This window comes from Triturus cristatus, chromosome 2_2, assembly GCF_964204655.1.
Source record: "Triturus cristatus chromosome 2_2, aTriCri1.1, whole genome shotgun sequence".
In the NCBI taxonomy this organism is placed as follows: domain Eukaryota; kingdom Metazoa; phylum Chordata; class Amphibia; order Caudata; family Salamandridae; genus Triturus; species Triturus cristatus.
This window is the reverse complement of record NC_140582.1, coordinates 545,788,596-545,815,517: the sequence shown is the minus strand read 5'-3', so window position 1 is coordinate 545,815,517 and position 26,922 is coordinate 545,788,596. Positions and strand designations below refer to the sequence as shown.

At 44.4% G+C, this 26,922-nt stretch overlaps 1 protein-coding gene across 1 annotated transcript in view; it reads left to right on the top strand.

Moving 5' to 3' along the window:
* DCHS2 (dachsous cadherin-related 2) overlaps nt 1–26,922 on the top strand; it is a 1,150,696-nt gene that overhangs the window by 732,114 nt on the left and 391,660 nt on the right. Inside the window, exon 11 of the mRNA XM_085641695.1 lies at nt 5,538–5,683. Coding sequence (XP_085497821.1) covers nt 5,538–5,683 — 146 coding nt within the window. The remainder of the gene's footprint in view (nt 1–5,537; nt 5,684–26,922) is intronic.

Below are 26,922 nucleotides of genomic sequence, written 5' to 3'. Positions count from 1 at the left end.
ACAGCACTCAATGGATACTCATGAAAATGATAATTTATTCTTACACTGGGCTCCAACGGTTCCGGTCATGCTTGTAGAGCGTGTGTGCGTTTCGCTTTTCGCATTTATGTATTCTGTTTGTCTTTTTTTCCATGTTTTATTTTCTCCTTCCCTTTTACTTGTTCTGGAGCTACTTTTTTCTCATTATCTTTGCTTTTTTCTTACTTTTCTCTTCTTGACTTTTTCTCTCCTTCTCTTCTATTATGGCTAATATTAAAGTAGTTTCATTAAATGTTAAAGGTTTATGCCATCAAGTTAAACGTACAAATATTTAGTTTATCTAGGTAGTTGCAAAGCTGATATTTGTTTTATACAGGAGACTCATATAGATGACAAAATCTTAGATTATATGAAGAAAAAGTGGGTTGAAACTATTGTCTCTTCTCCTGCTAATGGAAAAAAAAATGGTGTGGCTGTTCTTTTTGCAAAAAAATTGCATTGCCAAATTTTGAGTAACATTTCAGATGCGGATGGGAGATATATAATCGTTAAAGTTAAAGTTCATGATTCAGTCATATTTGTATTAAATGTTTATGGTCCTATTGCGGATGATCCTGTTTTTTGGGCTAATCTTTCAACTGAGGTTCTAAAGTTTGGTAAAGTTCCTTTAATTGTTGGAGGTGATTTTAATGTCATATCTGATCCTTTATTAGATAGATTATCTCTTACTAAATTTCAGCCTCCTAAGGTTTATTATGCTTTTAAATCATTTCTTCAAACCACTAAGTTAGTTGATATTTGGCGCCTACATTTCCCTACAGAAAAAAGTTTTACTTTTTCAAACACCACATAATTCTTATTCTAGGATTGATTATTTATTTGTCTCCAGGCAACTAATTAACTCTGTAACTGCTCCTCAGATTGTTAACATTGACGTTTCGGACCATGCTTTGATTTCCTGTGTTTTAAATTTAAATCCAACTTTTACTAAGCAATCTAGATGGATAATGAATACTGGCATAGCTCTCAATGAACATAATAAACCAAAACTCTTTTCTGTCATTCAAGATTATTTTATACTCAACCCTGAAGGTTCTACTTCTATGGTAGATAGATGGGATGCTTTTAAAGCTTATATTAGAGGGAGGTGTAACTATTTCTATTATGGCCCACGAAAATAAAACCTTTAATGCAAATATTAAAAATTTAGAAAAACAAATCGCGAAATTTGAGCGACTTTTTATTACGTCTAATGATCCTCAATATAGATTTAAGCTGCAAAAGCTTCGCTATGAGTTTAATACAATTCTTAGTAAAAGAGCTGGCGTTCAGACCTCTAATGCCAAAGCCAAATTCTGTTTTAATGCCAACAGATCTGGAAGACTTTTAGCTAATTATTTACGTATAAAAAAAGATAAAACTCAAATCAATTCAATTCATGGCCCTAATGGTATGGCTTTATCTCACAAAGAGATCGTTAATTCATTTTTGGATTTTTATTCTAATTTATATAATAAGCCCGATTTTCATGATGACTCCTTAATTGATTCTTTTTTAACTTCATGTGGATTACCTAAGATTTCACAATCAGATAAAATCGGGCTCAATACACCCATTATTAAAGATGAAATTTTATCAGCCATAAAATCTCTTAAAAAAAATAAATCTCCTGGTCCTGATGGTATCCCGGCTGAGTTTTACAAAGAATTTCAGTCACAACTTTTACCTTTTTCATTTCAACGTTTTGCATTTTTTGGCTCTTCAGGAATTACCTCAGGTTCTTTTACTGAGGCTTTAATTATTTTACTTCCCAAACCGGATAAAGACCCCGCCCTTGTGTCTAATTATCTTCCTATATCTTTAATTAATCAAGATTGTAAATTATATGCTAAAATACTGGCCACTAGATTAGCCCCCGTATTAGATTCTATTATACATACAGACCAATCTGGTTTTATGAAGAATAGATATTCTGCACACAATACAAGAACTTTGCTACATATTATTGAACAAGGTTCTACTTTAACCTTACCTTCAGGAATTATGGCCCTAGATACTGAGAAAGCTTTTGATAAACTTCATTGGCAATTTTTATTTCATACTTTATCATCATTTAATTTTGGTGACACATTTATCCGCATGATCTTAGCTCTATATTTTGCTCCTACTGCTCGTTTATTTATTAATGGCCAAGTTTCGAATCAATTCTCCATTTTTAGAGGTACGAGACAAGGGTGTTCCCTTTCCCCGCTATTGTTTCTAATTGGTATTGAACCTTTTCTTACTTCCATAAGAAATTGTGATAATATTAAAGGAATCAATATTAAGGATGTTATTATTAAAACCTTAGCTTATGCTGATGATGTGCTCTTATTTATCAGTGATCCTATATCCTCATTCCCCTCCTTATTAGAGATTATAGCAAAGTATTCCATAGTTTCTGGATACAAATTAAACACTAGCAAAACTGATTTTTTTCCCTTAAACATTTATTGAACTCCTGATATGATTCCCATGAATGAAATCATTTGGCAAAAGAATACATTAAAATATCTTGGTATTTTATTCTCTTCATCCATAAAATCAACAATAACTTTAAACTGTAACTTTATTTTAAATTATATTAAAGACAAAATGTCCAAATGGTCATCATTACATCTTTCATGGTGGGGTAGAATGGATTCTATCAAAATCACTATTGCTCCTAAATTCTTCCTTGCCATGATTCCTACTCAATTTTCATTAAAGTTTTATAAAGATGTTGATAAACTTATATCCAAATTTCTTTGGAACAACAAGTCACCTCGTATTAGTTATAAAAAATTAAAAATGCCCAAATGTAATGCTGGGTTTGGTATCCCTGACTTTTTTCTTTATCATAAAGCTTTTATTTTAAAACAAAGTTTCACATGGTTTAATCCTTCCTTGTTAAATAATCCCCCTACTTGGCTCCATATTGAAAAATCAATTGTAAATCCATTTCCGTTACCCACTCTGTTAACTATGCCTAACAAATCATCATTTTTTCATAAATCTGTTATTCTTAAATCCACTAAAATGATTTTTAATGATCTAGATTCCATTTTTTTATCTCCCATGTATAATACTGAGGACTTGTCATTATGGTATAGCAATGTTATTAAATTGAATAGAAAAATCAGTTTCTGGTATTCATAGATTAAGGCTGGTATTTTGTATCTTAACGATGTTTATTCCAACAATACATTCATATCATTTGAGGATTTGCAAACAAGATTTGGTTTATCTCAATCTGATCTTATTAAATATGAATATTTGTGTAATTCAATTTTAGATTCTTTTCCTCATGCTATTCCATCTAATGTTAAATCTGACTTATCAATTTATATTCAAACTATATCAGCGTCATCTCATGATGTTTCTATTTTATATAAATATGTATCTGATACTTTAGGAAGCAACATAAATATGATTTCAGCTTTTTGGAATAATGAACTTATTGTCTATGGATTCATGGAAAAATATTTGGCTTAGTAATATATCTGGGTGGTTACCTGTTTCACTTTATCAAACCAATTCTTATATGTTATTCAATTGTTTATGGACTCCATTACATTTGTTCCAAGCTAAACTTCTTCAATCTGCAACTTGTTGGCATTGTAAATTACATCCTGGTTCGTTACAACATATGCTTTTTGACTGTCCTTTCATTTTAAAATTTTGGAAGGAAGTTTGGGATATTATCAAAAAGATATTAAAGATTCATGAAGATATATCATACAAAATCTTAATATGCAAATCTGCTATCTTGTCGCAGAACTTAAATGATTTTGAAGGTAAACTTTTTAATTTCCTCATTTTAGCTGCGTTAAAATCCATTACTTTCTGTTGGAAAGATGTTTCGATATTATCAGTTCATGCTCGGTGGTCATGGGTTATTTTTACAAGAAGAGGTGCTCAGTTATCCTTGAATGGGATTAATCATAATTCTAACTCATATCACTCTTTTTGGATACCTGTTGATGTATATTTATCATCTTAATGGTATATTTTTAGCTAGTTTTTCTTTTTATTGTTATTATATTAAACTAATGTATATGATATAGTAGCTCTATTTATAGTTCATGCATTAGTTGTTATAGATGTTACCCTCCCTCTCCTTTCCTTTTTATTTTCTCTATGAATATGAATAATTTCTTATCTATTGTAATGAATATGATGACTTTGTAATTTACAAATTGTGAATAGATATTTTCGCTCAATAATATTTTTTCTGTATTGTCTGTGTTAACTGTCTATTAAGAAAATTCAATAAAATATTTTTAACTTAAAAAAAGAAGTTTGCCTTATTTAGCTATTGCCCCTAATATCAATCCAGTGCACCTTCTCATTTTCGTATTCATGTTTTCGCTAATCGCACTGCTAGCATTTAAAGGCAATTGTCACAACGATTCTTTAAATGTACGGCTGGATGAAGTGACACTTCCATCCTTTTATGGTTGCGCCCCCTCTCGGCTTGTCCTGCATTTGCTCTAAAGTGGGAAATTTGGATACCTGGAGTCATTAGCAGAAGTTCTTAATAGGTGTGGGTTGAAAAGGACTGATTTGAAGCAGCACGCATACTAGATAGTGATTTCGTATAGGCTCAGAATTATGTATACAAAATATGTATTCCTTTTATTTATTCCAGCCTTCAAATGCATATTCAGAGTAAAACTAAGTGGTATGTTCCAACTTTTTATGAAATTACTGTTTAAGAAATGACAGTGAAAATTATAACAGCAAATGGTATGTCTTTTAAAGTTATATACTGAAACTGGCTATATAATGAACAACTTTCTGCATAAATACAACAGCGATGTGTCCCCCATGCTGGCCACGTAACCTTTAACTATCCCTTAGATTATGACGTATTCAGTTGGACGATGGTGGGAGAGATACAATCAAATAGATTAACTGAGAGCCGGGTTGTGTGGTAAGAAGATGAAAAATGGGCAGATTGATGTATCGGGGAAGGGGCACAATGCCCTCGAATGAGACTGGACTTATCTGGTCCAGGGAACCAAGTGTTTCTCTATTGGCTTCCTGAGTGGCAGGAGCCTGTTAGTAGTACTAATGTGAAGATCTTAGTGTAAGATAATGATAGTCTTGAATATCAATAATTCAAGGTGCTATATAATGGGGTAGGTGATATTTGCTATCGTCACATAATAAACAGCATGAAGCCTGCCAGCTGCGCATGTGTGATTTGTAGTAAGTGGAGAGCTGAGTTGTGAAGCCAAAGAACAGGAAGTTGGAGTTGCTTGCTTTTGCGTGAACTGTGAATTGGGTGGAACATCTGAGTTGTTCATGGGATGGGAGGCTTTACATTTAATTTGAATTTCGCAACTGTAGTTAGATTTTAGTTCAAAATGGACAATCTATTTTTAGATGAGACTAGGGATTTGATCCATGGTATCACATCAAATAGTGTTTGTTTTTATTTTAGCTTGTAGTATTGAAAATCCAGACTTTACAAATTGGTTCCTTTAGCTATCATGCTAATATGGTTTTTTTGTCTTCTATAAAAGGCTCTTTAGGTCATTTCAAGATTGATGTGAACAGTGGGGAGATACGAACTGCAGTGGTGCTTTCATACAGTGGACATCGAGAATACAGATTGGTAGTCACGGCAAGTGACCAGGGATTTCCTTCTCTGCAAGCTCATGCAGTGCTTAACATCCAGGTAATTCAGTGGCTTTAATTAGAATTAAAGGGGCAGAGGATCTGCCCATGAATATATTTTTTTAATGTAGCAATAATAAGACAAAACCAAAGTCATCCTCCTCATCCGCATATTTTATGCTTCTGCACTAAAAACAATGAAAACCTAATTCATACTGAGTTACTGAAAGGTAATTTTTATTAATGTGGGGATGGGCACAAAAATAAAATAGTAAAAAAACTTTTAAATGTCATGACTTTTGAGGTTTTTTGCTGCAACCATTATTAAACCTATCTTCCCGACCAGGTCAACCTTAGTGGTCCTTAAAACGTTTCCGTAAATTTCATTGGTTTATAAAATTTACACCTATTGCAGCCGTTGAGCCCAACATTGTTCTATATCATTTTGGATATAAGCTGGAGCAAAGTATCATATTATGTTTTCATAAAAGTTCCCAAAACTCAGTTTAATTTTGGGTTGTTGATGTGGTTTGTTCATGAACAGTATAACTATTTTGTATCCCCTCCATATCTTGTGGCCTACATCCTGTGATTCTGGGCAAATCACTTAATCTCCCCGTGCCTAACATAAAAGTGAATGGGTGTCCTCATGTAACGTAACTGGTGCTATATAAAGCGCTCTGATACCTGATTGGATTTAGGTCAAGGTCGCGCTATATAAAAACTCTGCAAAAAAAAAAAGTATGCTTGCTGTGCAGCATTGTGTGAAAAAACAATAAATGTGGTCCTTAATCTCATGCTTTGCTTTATCTGGACAGATTACAAACACAATGTCTACCTACCTTTGTTCCACGTACAACATACAGTCCACCCATAAAAGTGAAACAAATCCTGCCAAGAAGATTTGTGCGGCAGACTTGGCTGAATAGGTAGGTGCAGTGTTGCCGCTGTCACTCGATCTCAAACCAAGATCTCTGCAGATAGTATGGAGGCGATACAGGGAACACGGAAGGGAAAAAGCCCTCTTAGGGTTTCTCTTTTGATGGGGTGAAACGTGGGGCATTCTATATTAAAAGAACATACTCTGGGCAAACAGCACAACAACATTCAATGATAAATTAGTTAAGGATAGACAAGTGTAGACACAGGAGATACTGCATGCCCCCTCACTTTGGGATCTGCCAGCAGATGAAAGACCAGTCCATGAAGAAACTACACCTGAAAGTGACATCCCAAAAGAACAGACACTAAAAAGGAAATAAAAAATGAAAAGAATGTACTACCGTACGTCCTCCTAGCAGAAGCTCCTGAATCAAGTGCCCTTTTCATCATGAAATACTTGGAAAATCTTGCCCCAGATGACTTCACTGCCCTACGGACAAACTAAAACAGAAGGATCTGAACAAGCAAGGCGAAAGGCTGATATTGCTGGGAGAGGAATGAGATGGGAGAGCAGAGGAGCAAGAATTTTTGAGGCATAGCTCTGTGAGAACACAGTGTAATCCTACGGAGATACATAGAAGATTTCACAAATTGCTTACTGCATAATAACGTGCAAACCAAGGAGAACCTCAGAGTACAGATAGAGATAACATTGATCAATTTTGTGCAGAGACTATTCAAAGTGCTGCTCCAGTCAAACTACTCAGAACAGGGTCCGGACTGGCCGGAACACACATCGGGCGTTTCCCAAGGAAGGCTAGAAGGGTGGGGACCAGTTGTGCAGCAGTGCTGCAATATCGGCCCCTAGTAACAAAAGCAGCAAGCCAACATAATCCAGTCACTTTCATTTCCAGCCTCCCGGGGCCAGCCAGTGCTTCACACTTTCACCCCCCAAAATTCCCCTTATATTTGTCAGGCTTGCTCATTATGCACCGTCTGACAAAATTGCCAGGGCTGTTTCGATACCCAGTCCAGCCCTGTCTCAGAATATATCTTGCTAGATTCAGGGTACTGCATCCTCCACCTCCCAAAATTCTACCCAACAGACATATTGACAATGGCTCATTTCTCCTATCAAATAGATAGGGCAATGGAATTAGCAAAATGAACACCAAACTTTACTTTTGAAAGGCATTCCTTCTGGACCTTCCCGATGTTTTTCCACCAAGTCATAGGATATTTCCGAGACCACTGAATATATGTGGGGCCACCCTGCCACCTAATTTTAAATGTCATGGCGAGCATTACCTGATGAAATCACTGCCTAAAATGAACAATGTTATTCAGAAGTTGACCCAGGAGCACAATGCTCAAGGCCATAGAAAGAAAGATGGAGGAAAGCCTATTAAATAAGGAATAAAATGATAGAAAAAACAGCAGACTTTTCCAAGGGAGTTAAGGTAATCACCGATCAGATCAGGAACAGTGCCCTTAGACAAGGGAAATTTGGTTTTGGTCACCTGGATCCAGGATGCAAGTCAGTGAATGATCAGGAGAGTCATTGGTGGAAAAGGTTGTTAACCTTTTTTTGGGGTCAGTGGGGAAAACAAACAAATCTAAACAAGGGAGAGGATGGGGTGGATAGAGGTGTCGAGCAGCCGTGGCCCGTGCAGGTAAGAGCGGTACAGCAGTGGGGCCGGGCGGGGGGGATGATTTCGATGAACGCCAACGAGGGAAAATTAATTATTTATTTCATTTTCCCTCGTCATTGTCCCTTGAAATCCCTCCTCCACCCGGCCCCACCGCTCTTATCTGCACAAGCCGCGGCTCGTGTGGAGGTATAAGGAGATGAGACAATGACTCCTAGATCACACATTCCTCAGAAGGGAATTTCAATGTAAGAGGTAAGGTTGGGTGGAGCCCCAGGACATTTTCCATTGAAGGTAAGATATAAAGGCAGAGTTAATGGTTGGGGGATAGGCACCCTTACGGTAGCTGACACGAAGAAGCATCCAAAAAGGAGTCTCACTGTAGTGTTGAAGCAGTGAAGTCAAATATGGGGCTTTCAATCTCAAAAGATCATCTTAAAGCTTAAACCAATGAGTAAAGCTATGAGATGCATTGTGTTAAATGTGTTATGGTTAAATAGTTCCAGTCAGTTAATTTGGACCCTTCAGACCCGAAGAAAGCTTCCTCCAAGAGGTTCATTCATGCCTCAGGGATATGTGGAGGTTATGAACTCACTCATCCTCCTACAGTATTTCACCTCAGCTAAATCCAAAGGGAGAGTATTTTTTTACCCCCAGTATATTACTTAGATCACGTTCTAGTATGGGCTTTTTGTTGGAGGAGCCCATTGTAGATAGAGAGGGTCTCTCACTTACCTGTGAGGGAGAGTGATAGCAATGACTTTGGTCTTCGCTGTGACTCAATGGCAAGGAGTTATAACAGACAGTCCAAAAACTCTCAGTTAAAGCTACTCACCCCTTGGTGGTGTAGGGCAACTGGAACCTGGTAATGGGTGGAATTCAAGATAGATCAGGGCTGAAACTTGACGGTGAAAGAAGGATTTAGATGGCTATTTTAACTAGGTCAAGTGTAAGTATGCAGGGCAAAGCACTCTAGAGGTCTAGAGAAATTGGGTACATGCATCACCCTATTTCCCACAAATTGTGTGCTGGGTACAACATGATTCACATTGACCAAATAGTAAGTAAATGTGCAATGGTAGATTGTTAGTTGTAGTGGGTAGTAAATGTCTTTAAATTCTAACAGCACTATTCCTTACTAGGTCCAGTTAAAATATTTAATCCTGAGCTAAACCCTTGGTAGGTCTAGCACAGAGCACACAGGCTTAGCTGAGAAGTAATGTGTAAAGCACTTATCAGTACCAAAAACAGTTAAAAAGTTGAACACACAACACAATAACAAATCCTCTCCAATTTATCAAAATTGAGAACATTTTAATGAACAAGATCTATGGAACTAGACATATGATTTTAAAAAGTTTTAGCTTTTACCACCAAAAAACAAAAAAAGTGACACCTGCATTCATCTGGTCTGCCTAGACTGGGTCAAAGTCAAAAGTTGAGGCTGATTGTGATTGAGCGCCAGTCGGATATGGGATCAGGTTCTGTCCAGTGAAAATTGACCTTCTGTCTTCTTTTCATGGAGAAAATTCTCATCGACAAGGCCATTGGTGAGTCGGTGGCAGCTGGATTTGAAGAGGAGGTAACCGCAGTCAAGCAGCTGATTTGCAGGAGGTTCAAGGCCAAAGACCGGGAAACTCCAAGCACACAAAGTCCAATGTCAGGTCCAGGATGGTGTCGCCATCAGTGGGGTGCTGCTTGGCATTGGTCTCAATGAAGTCCTCTATGTTCGGACTCAGAACATTTTAGGACATCAGTATCCTTTCTGCGGGGCAAACCAGCAATTTGAATCTGACTGGCAGTTTGACTTCGACAGCTGTGGTTCGGTGGCAGTCCAGTGGTAGCCTCTGGGTCTTGTGGCAAAAATCCTTGAAAAAATGTCTAAGTCACACTTTTTAGGCTTAGGCAGGAGGAGTATGATCTGGCACGCATCCAAGGGCCCCAGGACCTTGGCGACACCATTTCAGGGTCAGGACTTACTTCATGGGAAGCTACCAGCAGAGTCCAGGGCAGGTGCATTTGGAACTGGTAAGCTGGCCTCTACAGGAAAGTGGGTTTCTTGCAACTTATGAAGCTTTTATGGCCGTGTTGCTTAACATGAGGTCAACTGACTTTTGAAATCTATTTCTCTGTCCTGGGAATATATGTGGGAGCACGTTGAGCCCTTGGGGTCTCTCGCCACAGGTTCAACAGCAGGTGCAATCCCTCCTTTGTCTTCTTTGGGTGTTCTCAATAAAGTACCCTTTTAAGATCAGCACCAGATTTAAGGTTTTATAAAGTTTTTCTATGAAAGAGCCAGATGTGCCACAGTGATAAATGACTTTGGAGACTTTTTACTGCCAGAACATGTAAACTTAAGGACACCTGCCCTATGTTTTAAACAACATGCACCATGCTCTATGGGCATTTAGAGCACATCTTATGTGTGACTTATCAGTATTAAAAAAGAAGGCTTAGGCTTGGCAAAAGGTTTATTTTGCCATGTCGAATTTGCTGTTTTAAAACTGCACACTCAGGCTGCAGGGACAGGCCTAAAGACATGATTGCGCTTTTGCATTAGTGGTGGCACAATAGATGATGCTGCCCAGTAGTGACATTTAACTTACAGGCCATGGATACACTGCCTACCATATACTAGAGACTTCTAGGTCAGTTAATAATGTTGGCACAAGATTAGCCAATTCTACATGTTTGATTCAGAGCACATACACTGGGTGTTAGACGGCAGTGCCCCACTTTTCAAAGTCCATACACCAGCAACACCATCTAGCAAAAAGTGGGGGACAGGGGGTGACTGCGCAAATAGGGCATTTCCTTTCAGTAACCAATCGAGTTTTGACCCTATTGACACATGCTGCAAAGTCCTGTTCTCTCTGATAAATGGGATGCAAGTTGATGGTTCCATGAAGGCCTGCTTAAGACTCCTTACTTTAAATAAATGCATGCTCCCTAATTACAGAGTCCCCCCATTTTAAAAATATTCATTACCCACTTTATGGATCTCTTTTAAGTCGGATATTAAGGGCATATGCATCACAGAGTTGTTCAGATTGAAGAAAATAAGGATAAAACCTTACAGGACTTCCAAGATAAACTACACAAATAGAAACACTAACATAAAAATATGCATCAGAAGGTGTGGTGTTTTAGGAACTGGTGGCCAATCACGCCTTCTAAAACTTAACAAAGCAGAACACTCTTTGTCAAAAAGTGCATTCAAATTCTTCAAAGGGGAGAAATAAAGCTTGGTAAGTGTTATCAGCCAATCTCAGAAAGAAAAAGGCAGAGTCCTACATAGTGCCATTTAGGGGTATATAAAAATTGACAGTAATAGGCCAAGTAGAAAACATTGTCGCACTACTATCAAAAGCTACATTAATGGATATAATCGATGGACAGGAATTCTCAGAATCTCAAGACGGCAAGACTCAACACACTAACAGGGATGTAAAGGAAATTATTGGAATGCTTGCCCTCTGAAGAAGAGGTTATTAATGCAATAAAGATTTTGAAACTTCACACAGTGTTGTAACCTGATGGCTTTTCTCCCACCTTCTAGAAATCTCTTTGGCCAAGATTGATGGGGCGTATAAATAATCTGTTTAACAATTTTAACCGGTAAACATTTCTCACAAGATCCAGAGTATGGACACCCTTTGTTTTGGTGCCTGCTTCTTCAGTATATTACATCATATCCAAAGACTTTAAGAGACATGCATCTCTTGCAAAATTGAAAGGCTTGACTGTATTAGGGGGGGAAGCGGGCGACATCTGGGTTACCTTTTTGAACTATCCCGATCTAGTCATCCTGCAATAAGTGGGCAGTTGCCTCAAATTTTTGCAATTGTAGCTTGTTGTAAATTATTGAACCATAAAAGAAAAAAATTATACTGATGAAATGTACATATTTAAATACCTTTTTCCTTTTTTCCTCTCTCTTTTTAATCACATTACCCACATAATCTCATCCCCAAACGTATTTAGAGGCATGAATCACAGTAGGGAATCACATTTCATAACATCACATAAATCACTGACCCCCCCTGGCCAACTGGCCTTCTCAAAGGGGCTCAAATGCCCTGTGTCCAAAATGTCAGGGCTGCTGCCAATGCAGCGGAGTCCAAAGTGCGCCATTGCGCTGGGACAGAGGAGTGCATCTCACCCCTATCTCTCACAATGCCCCCAAAGGAACGATGGCCTAAATGTGGCAGCTGCCTACTACTTGTTGGGCAGCTGTAAATCAAGTGAAGGCACCACTGTGCCTCCTGAACAAATAGGCAGAAACGTTGCAGCTGCCCGTGCTGGTGCGACACAGCTGGGGACAAGGCAAAACGGGCCCTAGCACGACTGTGCCCTCGGGCCCCCCACCAGGCTCTCTAAATATAATCACCCCATCGGTGCAGCTGCCGTCTGCAAGCGGGGCAGCTGGGATAAACAAACTGAAGGGGCCCTGGTACATCTGTGACCTCGGGGCTCTACTGAGCTTTTAAATTAAATTGGCCCCCATCGTTGGAGCGGCCCTCTATCAGGTGGGGCCGCTCATGGAATGCGCACCGGCACTGTGCCCTGATCGTGGGGCGGCCTGCTCTCTCTCGCGAGACCGCCCAGCCAAGCAGGACTGCCCAGGTGCTTTGTGTGCACCAACACAAAGAAGACCCTCCTTAGCCCCACTCAACGGGCTGCTGTCAGCAGGCTCCTCTTGCTGCGGGAAAACTCTGCTCTCCTCTGGTGGTGGCTCAGCAGGATGCGGGGCTCTTTCTCCGCTCCGAGGACCCCACTGACCAGCACAAGTACTTTCCCTACACGCGGGGCTTCCCTTTTTACCATGGCAGCCTTGGCCGCCTCTCTTCTTCATCCGGGCCCCCTCCTGGTGTTGTAAATTAAAGCAGAATGTGATTAAGCATTTACTGAAAACATTAATGCTTCCCTTTTATCGTGTTTTCCTCATTATGTTGGCCGAAGTCCGGACTCCATTTTGTATTGACATGCTGCCACGTGTTCACCACGAGGAGAGTCCGACCTCTGTGTTAGTTGCTCTTGTAATCTGCCTAGTAACAGTTATAAATAGCTTTCTTGTCTATCTGGCGCATGCCCAGACTTGACCACATCTGTTATAATTAGCTCTGCTTGACCATGTGTTTTCGCGGGCCCAAGGAGTGTGTTAGCTCCGCCCATGTATTGATTCAGTATCGAGAATGACCATAAATGGTAATGTTCTTCGGCCTCATGTTGTATCCACCCACTTATGAGCCCCTCTGTTGTGTATAAAAGGGGACAATGTACGCAAGTTCTGTGTGCTACTCCTTGCAATACTGAAGAGTGTTGTGTGGATTGTAGGACCACCCTTAAGGGTTAATAAACGTTGTTTTTGTACTTTGCAGTTTCCGTGCCAACTTCCTTATAGATTTCGTTACAGAAGAGCGAACCCTTGTCTCTTGCGGGCCTAGCTGGGGCTTGTATTCATCAATTGGCGCCCGTCACGTGGAGCTCATCGGCGACTCGGATGCTCGAAGGACTGGTCGCGACGAAGGTGAGGAGTTTGGCCGGGGACGTGATCACTGCCAGCGGCGTCTTAGCCTTGGCATCCCGAGGTTTTTCTTCCTTCCCTTCCGAGCTGACCGTCTGGGTGGCGCCGGTCATCGACTGAGACCTCTTCTGTCGGTCCTGCCGTGAGAGCCGTTTGGGCGATTGTGGAGCTTGGCAGTTGGAACCTGGACTCTTGATTGGTAAGAACCGTTGTACGGTACTTGCTCCGAGTTTTGAAGCCTGGTCTGGCTATTTGAGTTTGATTGATGGTGACTAGTCATATTTTGAATTTGTCTTTGTGAAAATATATGCGTTGCAACACATATAGGCAGGTAATGTGGAGAAATTTCTCCGGAGCTGTGTAAACTTTGAACGGCGCAACGATTAAGTGCCATTTTTCTTGATAATACTGCATATTTTGCATTATTCCTAGCATGCCTGCTTTTAGCGCACTTCGTAAGTGGTGCTGCTGTTTTGGGAACCGGTTGAACCTCGAGGAATCTGCTCCAGCTCCCCCAGAGGGGACTCCTAATAGGGATATGTACGTGAAGCATGGTCTTTCTTCCATAATGTACAGCACGTTATGGAGGAAATATACGAGGAAGGATCCTGAGTTGCGATGGCCTTTGTATGGATCGTTTGATATACGTAAGATTGAGTATGTGGAACAGTGTATGTGTAAGCGACGTGCTCGTCAGGATATGTTTGAGTGTGTGCGATTATGGGTGAAGGAAGTGCGTGAGCGAAGGAAACGTGAGAAAGCGCTGTTTGATAAGGAGCAGCGAAAGAATGATCATATGCGAGCGCAGGAAGCGAAGCGTCGGGAGGACAAAGAGCAAACGGACAGACAAGAGAAAGAGCGTAGGCTACAAGTTTCGGGTCAATATGTTGTTCGTCAGCCACTTTATCCTGTCCTTAATAATCCTGATGACGATTTTCATTTACTAGATCGCTCTCCGCCCCCTTATGTTGGCGCATCTGCTCCGCGGCCGCAAGATTCTGGACCGGCTCCGGGTAAGGTCGACACACGGTCCATGTTATCGACCGAGCATATGGCTGATCTTCGGAAACTTTCCCTCCGTGCACTTAAGGGCAAGATGTCTAAGGATGAGTTGTTCCATACTTGGGGGTCGTGGCAAGATAGAGAGAGGGTGTATTTTCTGTCTCATTTTTCAGAAGAAGTAATTGCTGCTTTCCGAAAATATTCTAGTATCCTTGAGCCTGACGAAGTGTCTTCGGATGCCGGAGCATTACGTAATGGTGTTTTTTCTCCCCCTAAGGCTTCTGAGGCGGCTCGGCGGCTGTTCGCTTTGCGGGACGAGGTGCTGGCCCTTAGAGAGAAAGCACGTCAACAAACGGAGGAGGAGAAGCAGTCGGATTCGTCTGCAGCAGGGGGCCACCCATCCGCCTCCCAGTCAGATAAGGATGACATAGTGCATGTTAAACCAATGCGAGAGGCGGCGCCTTTGTATGTTCCTCCCAAGGGAGCAGGGACTAGCTCGGATATTAATTCTGTCGATGCTAGGGGATATTTTGTGTATAATTGGGTTTATACTCCATGGCATAGGGCCGATGTTATGGCATTAAAGAATGCGCTGCCTGACCCCCGCAAGAATCCAGCGGCCTTCTATGAAGAAGTCGAGGGGGCCTTGAATTCTTGCATTATGACCTTAGCGGATATAGACCTGTTCTTTGGCCTTATCCTACCGCCGGATACGTGGCGCTCTGTCCGAAAGGTAGATGATGCGGTTGCCTTCAAGGCCCGGTGGTCTGACCTTGAGGATGAGGATAGGGAACGGAAGCCCGCACAGAAACCACCCCAGAATATTTTAGATCTCCCTGCGGCTATTGTGGCTAAGTTGAAGACGATTATCCCCCCTAAAAAGATTGACTGGAATATGTTAGCTGCATGTAAACAGAAAGTTGACGAGTCAGTCGCGGACTTCTTTACGCGCTTTGAGGAGACGTTTCATGATTTTAGTGGCCAGTCGCTTACTGACGACACGGGCCGCCACCTTTTCACGGACAAATATGTGGCTAATCTGCTGCCGGCAGTTGCGGCCCGGTTAAAAGCGAGTGAGAGTTCTTGGTCCTCCGCGACACCGACGGCCCTTCTGACCATCGCCCAGTATTATGAGCGTCAGGAGCACGAGGCGAAGGGCCAGGAAGAGAAGAAATCGAAAGATCTCAAAACCAAAGTGATGTTAGCACAAGTATATGGCCCGCCCCGCCGGGGTAATAATAATAGGGGAAGGGGCGGATCTTATGGTCCCCCTTCGGGCCGATCTGATTTGAATAGGAACCAGTGTGCGTATTGCAAGCAGTTGGGCCATTGGGCCAGGGATTGCCCAGCGTTGCGTGCTTCGCGTCAGGGGCACACTCCGGGTGGCCCGAGAGGTAGAGGGGGCTTCTCGAACTTCAGAGGGAATTCCAACGATAATGTCCGTTTCGATACTGCTGGACAGCACCGAGATAGCTCAAATGTTTTTGATCGCCAGCACCAGTATCATGTATCGGACATCGATCGATCGGGATATCATGATTCTCAGCATGCATAGGAATGCGTAGGATGGGGGTCCGAATCAGTTGAGGTGCCGGTCGATCAGACGGGTCCTTATGTATCGGCTGAGGTTTTAGGTTCTACTGATCAGTTCCTAGTGGATACAGGAGCGACACGTAGTGCATTGTCTAGGTACTTGGTTCCGGGGGCTCCCCCATCCGGCTCAATAGTTACATCGGTAGGGTTTGACGGTACACTCTCCCGAAGCCCTCTTTCACAGCCCCTTGCATTTAAAGTTGATTGTTTTTCTGCGCCTTGTCCGTTTCTGCTTGCTCCGTACACACCGGATAACATTATGGGCCTTGATATGTTAAAGTACTTTAGGGCTACAATCCGCTGTTCCCCTGAGGGTGTGAGGGTGATTTTAAATGACAACTACCCCCGATCTGGGCGGATGTGTACGATCTCAGAGGATGCGTTGTTGGCTACCCTCCCCCGAGCTTTATGGGCGACTTCGGACACAGATGTCGGACAAATGGTGATTCCTCCGGTCCACATTAGTGTCCAGGAGGGGGCGGTACTACCGCGCCTCCCACAGTATCGTATTTCCCAGGAGGGCGAGGAAGCTCTCATACAGATTGTGCAAGATTTGATCGCAGTAGGAGTAGTGGAAGAAGTTCCCTATAATATCTGTAACAGTCCGATTCTCCCTATTCTGAAAAAGGACACGGATGCAAAGGTCTATCGGTTCATAATTGATTTGAGGGAGGTAAACAAGATCGTGATACCTCAGTACCCGGTGGTTTCCGATATCACGACGTTGCTTACCTTGGTCCCGCCTACGGCGACCATGTTCTCAGTGATTGATTTGAAAAATGCCTTCTTTTCTATTCCCATTCACCCTGATAGCCGATTTCTTTTTGGGTTCACATTAAACAATAGATCTTATCGTTTTTGTAGAATTCCCCAAGGCTATACAGAAAGCCCTAGTATTTATAGTCAGGCTTTGAAGCGACAGTTGGATTCCTTTGTTTTACTCGAGGGGGTCGCCCTCATTCAATATGTCGATGACATCCTGTTGGCGGCTGACACCCTGGAATTGTGCGAGAAAAGCACGATAGCCTTACTTTCCTTTTTAGCATCGCACAATCACAAGGTCTCTAGGAAGAAATTGCAATTCTGTAGACCAAAGGTGACTTATTTGGGTCACCTTTTGTCTAAGGAGGGGCGTGCACTCACACCAGATCGTATCCAAGTAATTTTGGACACACCGAGGCCATCCACGCAGAAGGATGTGCGTGCATTTTTGGGTCTTGTTTCTTTTTGTAGACAGTGGATATTGGGGTTTTCACACATAGCTAAGCCATTACTAGCTCTCTTGACAAAAGACACGCCCATCCCGATCCCCTGGTCAGATGAGTGTGACGCTGCTTTTCAGCAATTGAGACAGGCCCTTTGTTCAGCACCAGTGTTAGGGACCCCTGATTATGCAAAACCCTTTTCGTTGTATGTGCATGAGAAAGATGGATGTGCATTATCAGTCTTAGTGCAGATGCACGGCGATAAGCAGCGCCCTTGTGCATACTTTTCGGCTGTACTTGATCCTGTCGCCCGAGCATTGCCAGGGTGTTTTCGCTCGGTTGCGGCGACAGCTGTGTCAATACGGCAGAGTGAAGGAATTGTGTTATCCCATAAACTGTTGGTGTTAGTTCCCCACGCTGTTGATGCCCTGCTTAATCAAACAAAGACGCAGCATTTGACCAGTGCCCGTTTAACGGGATATGAGTTGCCGCTTTTAGCTCCTCATATTACGTTAAAAAGGTGCGTGACATTAAACCCGGCCACATTGTTGCCATACCCCGAGACCCAGCCTGAGGCACAGAAAGCGCATGATTGTATTCTTGTGACTGAGGAACAAACAAAGGGTCGTATTGATCTCCAGGATACGCCCTTTTCAGATGTAGATGGAGAGTTGTGGGTGGATGGATCATGCCTGAAGCTACCAGATGGTACGACTTCAGCAGCGTATGCAATTACCACGTTACAGACGATAGTGGAGACAGCACGCATACCACAGAAATCAGCTCAAGCAGCGGAACTGATAGCGTTAACACGAGCGTGTGAGCTCAGTACAGGATTGTGTGTGAATGTTTACACAGACAGCCGCTATGCCTTCGGAGTAGCGCACGATTTCGGCCTACTCTGGAAGGAGAGAGGGTTTCTAACGTCACATGGGGTACAGATAATGCATGGGGAGTTAGTCCACAATCTTTTAACTGCATTGACATACCCAAAGAAAATCGCCATTGTTAAGTGTAGCGCCCATAGGAAAGTGGTTGATAAGGTTGGAGAAGGGAATGCGTTAGCGGATCGAGTAGCACGGGAGACTGCGATGCAGCCCGGTACTACTGCCATGTATGTAGTGAAGTCACAGGTGGAGAGATGGCATGATGCGAAGGAGGAAGTGCGAGAAATACAAAAGACCGCTTCTGACAAAGAGCGGGAACAATGGGCTAGCGAAGGAGAACTGGATGACGAGGGTTGCTGGAGAAATAAGCAGATGGATAGATGGAAATTACCCACGGCTTTTGTACAACCTATGGTCCAGATGGCACATGGGCTAGCACATGTTGGAGCTTCCGCAATTGTGAAATTGCTTACCCAAGTCTGGGAGCATCCAGAGATTGCTAGCACGGCAAAGAGGGTGGTGCAGACCTGTATGATCTGTCTGAAGTATAACCCAGGGAAAGGCACTCGAACTCCAGCAGGAGGATTTGCGACACCCACTGCACCCTTTGAGGTTCTGCAGATGGATTACATCCAGCTTGAGCGCTGTAACAATTTGAAGTATGTTCTAGTAGTGGTTTGCGCCTTCAGTAAATGGGTTGAGGCGTACCCTGCGAAAGACAATACTGCAATGACTACAGCGAAGCTATTGCTGAAAGAGTTTTTCCCCCGATACGGCGTCTGTAGACTTCTGTGGAGTGATAATGGCCCTCACTTTGTAGCGGATGTTATAAAGTATGTCTTGAAGGGCCTAGGCATCACCCAGAAGTTCCACGCCGTGTTCCACCCCCAATCTGCAGGACTAGTCGAGAAGTATAATGGTACGCTGAAGCTTAAGATCGCCAAAATCCAAGCTTCAACATCTTTGACTTGGCCAGACGCCCTGCCACTGGCGTTATTGTCAATTAGGTCAGTGCCACACTCTCGAACCGGCCTTACGCCATACGAAATAGTATTCGGACGCCCAATGAACATTTGGGGTCCACCAAGGCCTAAGGCTGTGTATGATGTACCTTGTGTGATGATGAGTGATTATCTGGCACAGTTAACGGATAACTTGGTTTCTATTCATCAACAGGTCCGAGAGGCGCTCCCTGATCGGTCTACTGGCGAAGGACATGGTCTCCGGCCTGGAGATCATGTAATGATAAAGGTTTTCGACAGATCGAACAGTTTGGAGCCGAGATGGGTAGGACCTGAGCAAGTCCTTCTTGCAACGAGGACGGCAGTGCGAGTCTCGAACAGGAAGAATTGGATCCATTCCTTGCACTGTCGAAAGGTACCGCCCGGATTGGTGGAGTCTGCCGTGTTGACCGATCAACGAGACATCCTAGCAGCAGAGACAGGCCGTGCTGCAGAGCCAAACGACACTGAGGAGCTCTTTTCGGACCACACGACTTCTGGAGGAAGGCGATATCATCTGCGACCAAGGAAGTGAGATTTCCAGTACTGGGACATACTGTCAGAACGGCCCTTGGGTTAGTGAAACGGAGAGCCGATGAGGCAAGGGGGGGGATCAGCCCTGCATTAGTGTAGTGACACCCGTCTTGGCCCGCTGGTGAAGAAATCAACCGCTGCCCAAGGGGAAGAGTTCTGACAGACCTTTTTAGTTTCAGGAAGATATCAGGGTATTGTTTCCTTTGACATGGAGAAGAAGAAAATTCTTTGTGCGTTGGGGTTCATGCTAACAGTAGCTATCGTTGGTATAACCACATGGTTTGTGGAGGAGGCAACTCCTGCTCGAGAGACGCTTGTGTTGACGACTCCAGTGCCTGCGGAGCACTACTTTTATACATTGCCATATCAAGAGTTGAAGCATCGACAATCCTATTTGAATAACACTTTCATTCAGATGCTGCATCACACCCACGTTGCTACAAATGCTACGAACTGTTGGATATGTGGGATGATGCCAGCCCATCAGAAGAAAGGAGGTACGCCATTCATACCACTTCCTTTCTCTCACAATGGCTCTTGTAGAGCATGGTACACTTTGTTGTTTGCCACTCGGAAACCGACAGTGGGACGATTGCTTTTCAGACTTAATAAAGAATGCCATCAGGACAAGAATGGATATCCACAAGCGAATGGGACAATTTGGGAATGGGAAGAGTACCGACCGGACAATGAATCCATCCCCTATATCTTCACGAACACCAGAGACACTGTGGGGAAGGACAAATTCGTAATCCAAGTAGCACAAGCCCAAGCGGACCTGTGTGTCCAGAGTGTGGGTTTTATCCCTGTTGGTGTCAGTGATTGCATAACCGTATTAAACATCGATGGGTTAAATAACAGTACCTTCCTAGCATCCCATAATACCTACTTTGTATGTGGAAATAAAGGTTATTACCGTTTGCCGGCTGGGTGGTCTGGGGTATGCTATGTATCATTCCTATTACCTCCTGTATTCTTAGCACCCGCGTCATATCATAAGGATTTAAAACTGTTGAATAATGTGACTGTAAATAGATATAAACGTACTCTATCAATTGATGAGGTGGATCAAACAGATACCAGCTTGCAACAGTATATTGATTTTAACTTAGGATTGTTCTTTTTTGTTGGAGCCGCTTTGAATAGTAGGAAGATCCGAAGATTAACGAGAGTGGTAGAAGCTGTGACTAATCAAACTGCTGCTGCTCTTGGGAATCTTACGGAAGAATTACAAATTACTAGGATTGTTGCATTACAGAATCGTATGGTATTGGATGTAATGCTAGCTGATCGAGGAGGAGCCTGTAAAATTATTGGAAGTAGCTGCTGTGTGTTCATCCCTGATCATACACCGTCTGTTTATAGCGCCATTAACAAACTGCATAAAATAGCAGCTGAAATCCACACAGAAAACGGCACTTGGTCCTTTTCTGGATGGTTTTGGGCGTTGGTTACTGCCTGGGGTTGGAAGGTTCTAACTGGTCTCTGTATTATTGTAGCAATTCTGTTCCTTTTCTGTATGTGTATTCAATGTGGACCATTGTGCTGTTCCGTATGCATTTCATTCTGCATTCCAGATAAGAAAGCTATTGCCGATGTTGCCCGCCAGAAGGGTCTAGCTAAAGAGGTTAAAGGAATGATGATAATTGACATATACGATGATTATTCTTGGAAACCAGATGTCTTCAGTAAATGCTGAAAGGGTCGTCTGTTGTAAATTAAAGCAGAATGTGATTAAGCATTTACTGAAAACATTAATGCTTCCCTTTTATCGTGTTTTCCTCATTATGTTGGCCGAAGTCCGGACTCCATTTTGTATTGACATGCTGCCACGTGTTCACCACGAGGAGAGTCCGACCTCTGTGTTAGTTGCTCTTGTAATCTGCCTAGTAACAGTTATAAATAGCTTTCTTGTCTATCTGGCGCATGCCCAGACTTGACCACATCTGTTATAATTAGCTCTGCTTGACCATGTGTTTTCGCGGGCCCAAGGAGTGTGTTAGCTCCGCCCATGTATTGATTCAGTATCGAGAATGACCATAAATGGTAATGTTCTTCGGCCTCATGTTGTATCCACCCACTTATGAGCCCCTCTGTTGTGTATAAAAGGGGACAATGTACGCAAGTTCTGTGTGCTACTCCTTGCAATACTGAAGAGTGTTGTGTGGATTGTAGGACCACCCTTAAGGGTTAATAAACGTTGTTTTTGTACTTTGCAGTTTCCGTGCCAACTTCCTTATAGATTTCGTTACAGAAGAGCGAACCCTTGTCTCTTGCGGGCCTAGCTGGGGCTTGTATTCATCACTGGGACCCGGGACTTCCATGAGGAGCTGGCGAGGCTCTGGACACCTTCCGCCTCTTCTCCAGTCACTGGGGCTCTCCCTCACTCACGGGAGCCACGTCCAGGCTTCCGGCGGCCCATAGGAGGCTCCGCCCACATCCCAGGCAAGCTCACCTGACTTCCGGTTCAGCGATCGGGCCGTGGCGGTGATTCTCCTTCTCTTGGCGGCAATGAGGGGTGGGCTCGTAACTTAAAATATAAAGTGGGGTAGACACCCGCACTTTGAAAAATAAACATAAAGCGGACAATGAGGGGTAGGCTCCCTCCTAATTTAAAATATAAAGCGGGGTGGCCACCCGCATCTAAGGCATTACGGGGGAATCCCTACGCTGGGGATTCCCCCAGCAGCGCTGTGCGGCCCAGGGCAACAAAGCTCCAGCATCCCAGGGAAAATCAAAAATAAAGCACTCACAGGGCGCAAGACGCTACACAAAGTACTGAAGGTCTTGGACTGCCAAAAGAAGAATAAATGGGTCCCATCAAGTCCTCAGGGACCAAGGGGGCAATGCAGGGCCCAGGGAGGCAAGCCATTAGGGCAGCCCCCCCTGGGCCCCAGTAGCAGCACGCCCCGGCAGGATTCAGGAACAAGAACTGAACAACATCATGGGGTCACAGCCCTTATATTTATAATCACCAAATCCTTTGTCTAAAGTGCAGGGCATGGGGGACCCAGATACAACTGGTTCAGGGGGGATTTGGAGCACTTTGTTTTGCAAGCTCCTCTTCCCCTTTATCAGGTGGGGGCTAGGTGATCAGACACACCACAGGGGGCGGAGCCAGCATTCACTAGGGCAGGCACCATCCTATTCAGAGTCAGGGGATTACTCCTCCCACTATTCTCAGCCCAGATGTCCTATTCAGCCCAGCGCTGACTCACCCTGCCCCTCCTCGAGCCACACACCTCCCAGCTCTTGTCACTCACAAGCCAGATATGCAATTCACATCAGGCAGGCAGATGCCTAGCTCACAGAAATGCCAACTTCTAAAAGTGGCATTTCTAAAATAACCCCAATAAATCTACGCACACCATTGGGCAGAATTTATTCTCACAATTTCAAACATACTAGACTTGACCCTGCTGCTCCTCTCATACCAGGAATTACCATGGACACACTTATCCCCAATGCATTCCTATGGGAGAGCAGGCCAACTTCACCAAATGTGCACAGAAAGCGCACACACTTTACACTGGACCACAGTGCTAAAGTGCCCAGAGGCCTAAAACCACCAACAACATGTCAGACTTTAAGGCAAAAAGTTTAGGGGTGAACCTGGCAAAAAGGGCCAAGTCCAACAGGGACTAAATCCCCCAATTTACAACTCGCCAGGGGGTGCGTTTGCACACTTGTTGTTTCAGGCCCCACCCCCTCGCTGAACCACTGTGCAAACGCGACCCCTGGTGTGTTGTGGGTTGGGAGATTAAGTCCCCTTCAATCCTGAGGGTCCCTGGGGGTCAGCTAGCCAACCAGGTACCTCCAATAACTGCCACAGAGAAACATTGCAGTGAGGTGTAAAAAGGGGCGTGGCCTCGGACCACCACTCTGCAACGCAGTTCTGTGGCACTTATTGGAGGTACCTGGTGGGCTAGTTGGCCCCCGGGAACCTTCAGGAATGAATGGGACTTAGTCCCCCAATTTACAACGTGCCAGTGTGCGCGTTTGCACACATGTTGTTTTAGGCCTCGCCCCCTCACTGCACCACTATGCAAACGAACCCCCTGGCGCATTGTAAATTGGGGGATTAAGTCCCCTTCAAGCCTGAGGGTCCCTGGGGGCAAACTAGCCCTCCAGTAACCACCACAGAGCTGCGTTGCAGAGTGACTCGGTTACCAAGTCAGAAGATGGCTGCCAATGCTTCCTGGTTTGGAGTGTTGACAGCCAATCAGTATTGAGCTCGTGCTCGGGAGGGTTCGCGAAACCTCCTTGGTGCTCAGAAATCGAAACTTTAAAAAAAAAAAATTCTCAGGAATATCTGAACGGATTTACACCATTTAACAAAAAGTGCTCTTTCTGAACCAAGACCAACCTTTTTGCCAAATTTGGTGTAATTCCGTTCAGCAGTTCGTGCTGTAGCTTTTTCTAAAGTTTCCTATGGAAAATTACATTGGGAAAACGCTTTTTGGGCCCCCCCCTTTTTTCTTAGCCCCCGCTTGAAGAATTCAAGACAGGAGCTGACCGGAGCGCCCCACTTGTTTTGAAAATTTCGCAAAGATTCATCAAACGATGCTACAGTTATTGGGAAAACAACGCTTTTTGAATAGAAACGAGGTCCTAACTATGACTACCTACAGGCAATCGCAAAATTTTCAAAACTCGTGGGGTGGTCCGGTCCGCTCCTATCCTGAAAGTTTTGGGGTGATTCGGTAAGCAGGGGGCTGAGAAAAAAGGGGGGGTCCCAATGACACGGATACAGCCCGAACTGCTGAACGGAATTACACCAAATTTGGGAAAAAGATAGCCCTTGTTTCAGAAAGAACTCTTTTTGTTAAATGGTGTAAATCCGTTCAGTAGCTCCTGAGAAATTAAAAAAAAAGAGGTCGGAAAATGATTTTTCCATTGGAAAATTTAGACACGGCTACAGCTCGAACTGCTGAACGGAATTACACCAAATTTGGCAAAAAGGTAGTGCTTGGTTCAGAAAGAGCCCTTTTTTTAAATGGTGTAAATCCATTCAGTAGTTGCTGAGAAAATCAAAAAATAAAAGTTTCAATATATAGAGGCTCGGGGGATCCGCGGACCCTCCCGACCACGAGCTTTATTCTAATTGGCTGTCAACACTCCAAACCAGGAAGTGTTGGCAGCCATCTTGTGCCTCGATAACCGAGGCACAAGAAAACAGGGAAAGAAGGTGAAAAAAAGAAAGGGGGACAGGGTAGAAACACCCTTATCCCCTAGGCCTGCTCAGGGGGTCCCACAAGGACCCCCAGGGCCCAAAAAGCATTTTTTTAAAAAAGCAATCGTCGAGATTCGCGCACCCAGCGTGAATTTCGGCCGAAAAAAAGCCCGCGCTTCGTTATTATTTAGCCCCCAGGTGGGCCAAGTACCGGGAGCATGCAGCATGCAATAATGTAATTGCTGGGGCCCAGGGAGGCCCTGCAGGCCCGGGGACCGCCACCCCCAGGGCTTTCCATAAATATTTGCGGGGGGCACATGACCCCCTGCAGCCCTGGGGACCGCCACCCACTGGGGCTTCTTATTTTTAATGTGTGGGGGGCCTCCAAGGCCCCCCATACCCTGGGGACCGTCACCCCAGGGGCTTTTATAAATTATAATTGTGGGGGCACACGGCCCCCCCGCTGCCCTGGGGACCCCCGGGGCTTTTATTTTTTTTAAAATACACCTGAGTGGGGGGGGTTCAAGACCCATCACACATCCCGGGGACCACCACCTCCCCGGGGCACTAATATTCAAATGTGGGAGTCCGTTACAGACCCCCGAGCCCCAGGGACCACCACCTCCCTGGGGCTGTGCAATCGGTGGGAGGGGGCTGCGCCTGGAGCCCTGTCATTGCAAACTGCTTTGCTTCATTGAAGCGAGAGCAGGGAAACCTGCTCTCGCTTCAATGAAGCAAAGCAGATTGCTTTTCCACACGGGGAGCTGCATGTCAGCAGCTCCCCATGTGGAAAAGCAATGCCGGCTCCTGCAGGATGCAGGGAGCCGGAGGGAGCGTGGGGGCATTGGGGCTCCCCCCACGGGCCCCAACAGATAGAAGTTGCCCGGGTGGGGGGCCACATGGCCCCCTCCCCCCCAAAAAAATAAGTAAAAAATAAAGACCCGCCCCGGGGGATGGGGTCCCCGGGGCCAAGAGAGGCCTCAGGAGGGGTGCCACACAGCCCCCCTCCATGAAACAAAAAAAAATATGTGGCCATGCCCCATGGGATGGGGTCCCCAGGGCCGAATTTGGCCATGGGAGGTGGGCCCACGTGGCCCCCTTCCCGTTCATATTTTTATTTTATTTTTTAAATGGGGTCAGGCCCCTGGTGGATGGGGTCCCCAGGGCCCAAAAAAAGTAAAAAGAAGGGGGGCCACACAGCCCCCCTTCCCCAAAAATATTTTTTTTAAACACCGCGATCGTGCCAGAGGTCCGCACCTTCCCAGCAACACTCTGCAAACGCCCCCTGTGGCACGGTTGTAAATTGGGGAATTAATTCCCCTTCAATACTGGGGGTCACTGGGGGCCAGCTAGCCCACCAGGTACCTCCAGTAAGTGCCACAGGGCTGCATTGCATAGAGGTGGTCAATACCACGCCTCTTTTTACACCTCTCTGCAACGCAGCTCTGTGGCGCTTTCTGGAGGTACCTCATGGGCTAGTTGGACTCCAGGGACCCTCAGGATTCAAGGGGACTTAATACCCCAACTTGAAACGCGCCACGGGGCGCGTTTGCACAGTGGTGAAGGGAGGGGCGGGGCCTGAGGTGACATGTATGCAAACACGCCCTGTGGCGCGTTTAAAGTTGGGGAATTAATTCCCTTTCAATCCTGAGGGCCCCTGGGGGCCAACTAGCCCACCAGGTGCTTCCAGTAAGCGCCACTGTGCTGCGTTGCAGAGAGGTAGTCCAGGCCACACCCCTTTTTACACCTTTCTGCAACGCAGCTCTGTGCCGCTTACTGGAGGTACCTGGTGGTCTAGTTGGACCCCAGGGACCCTCAGGATTCAAGGGGACTTAATCCCCCAACTT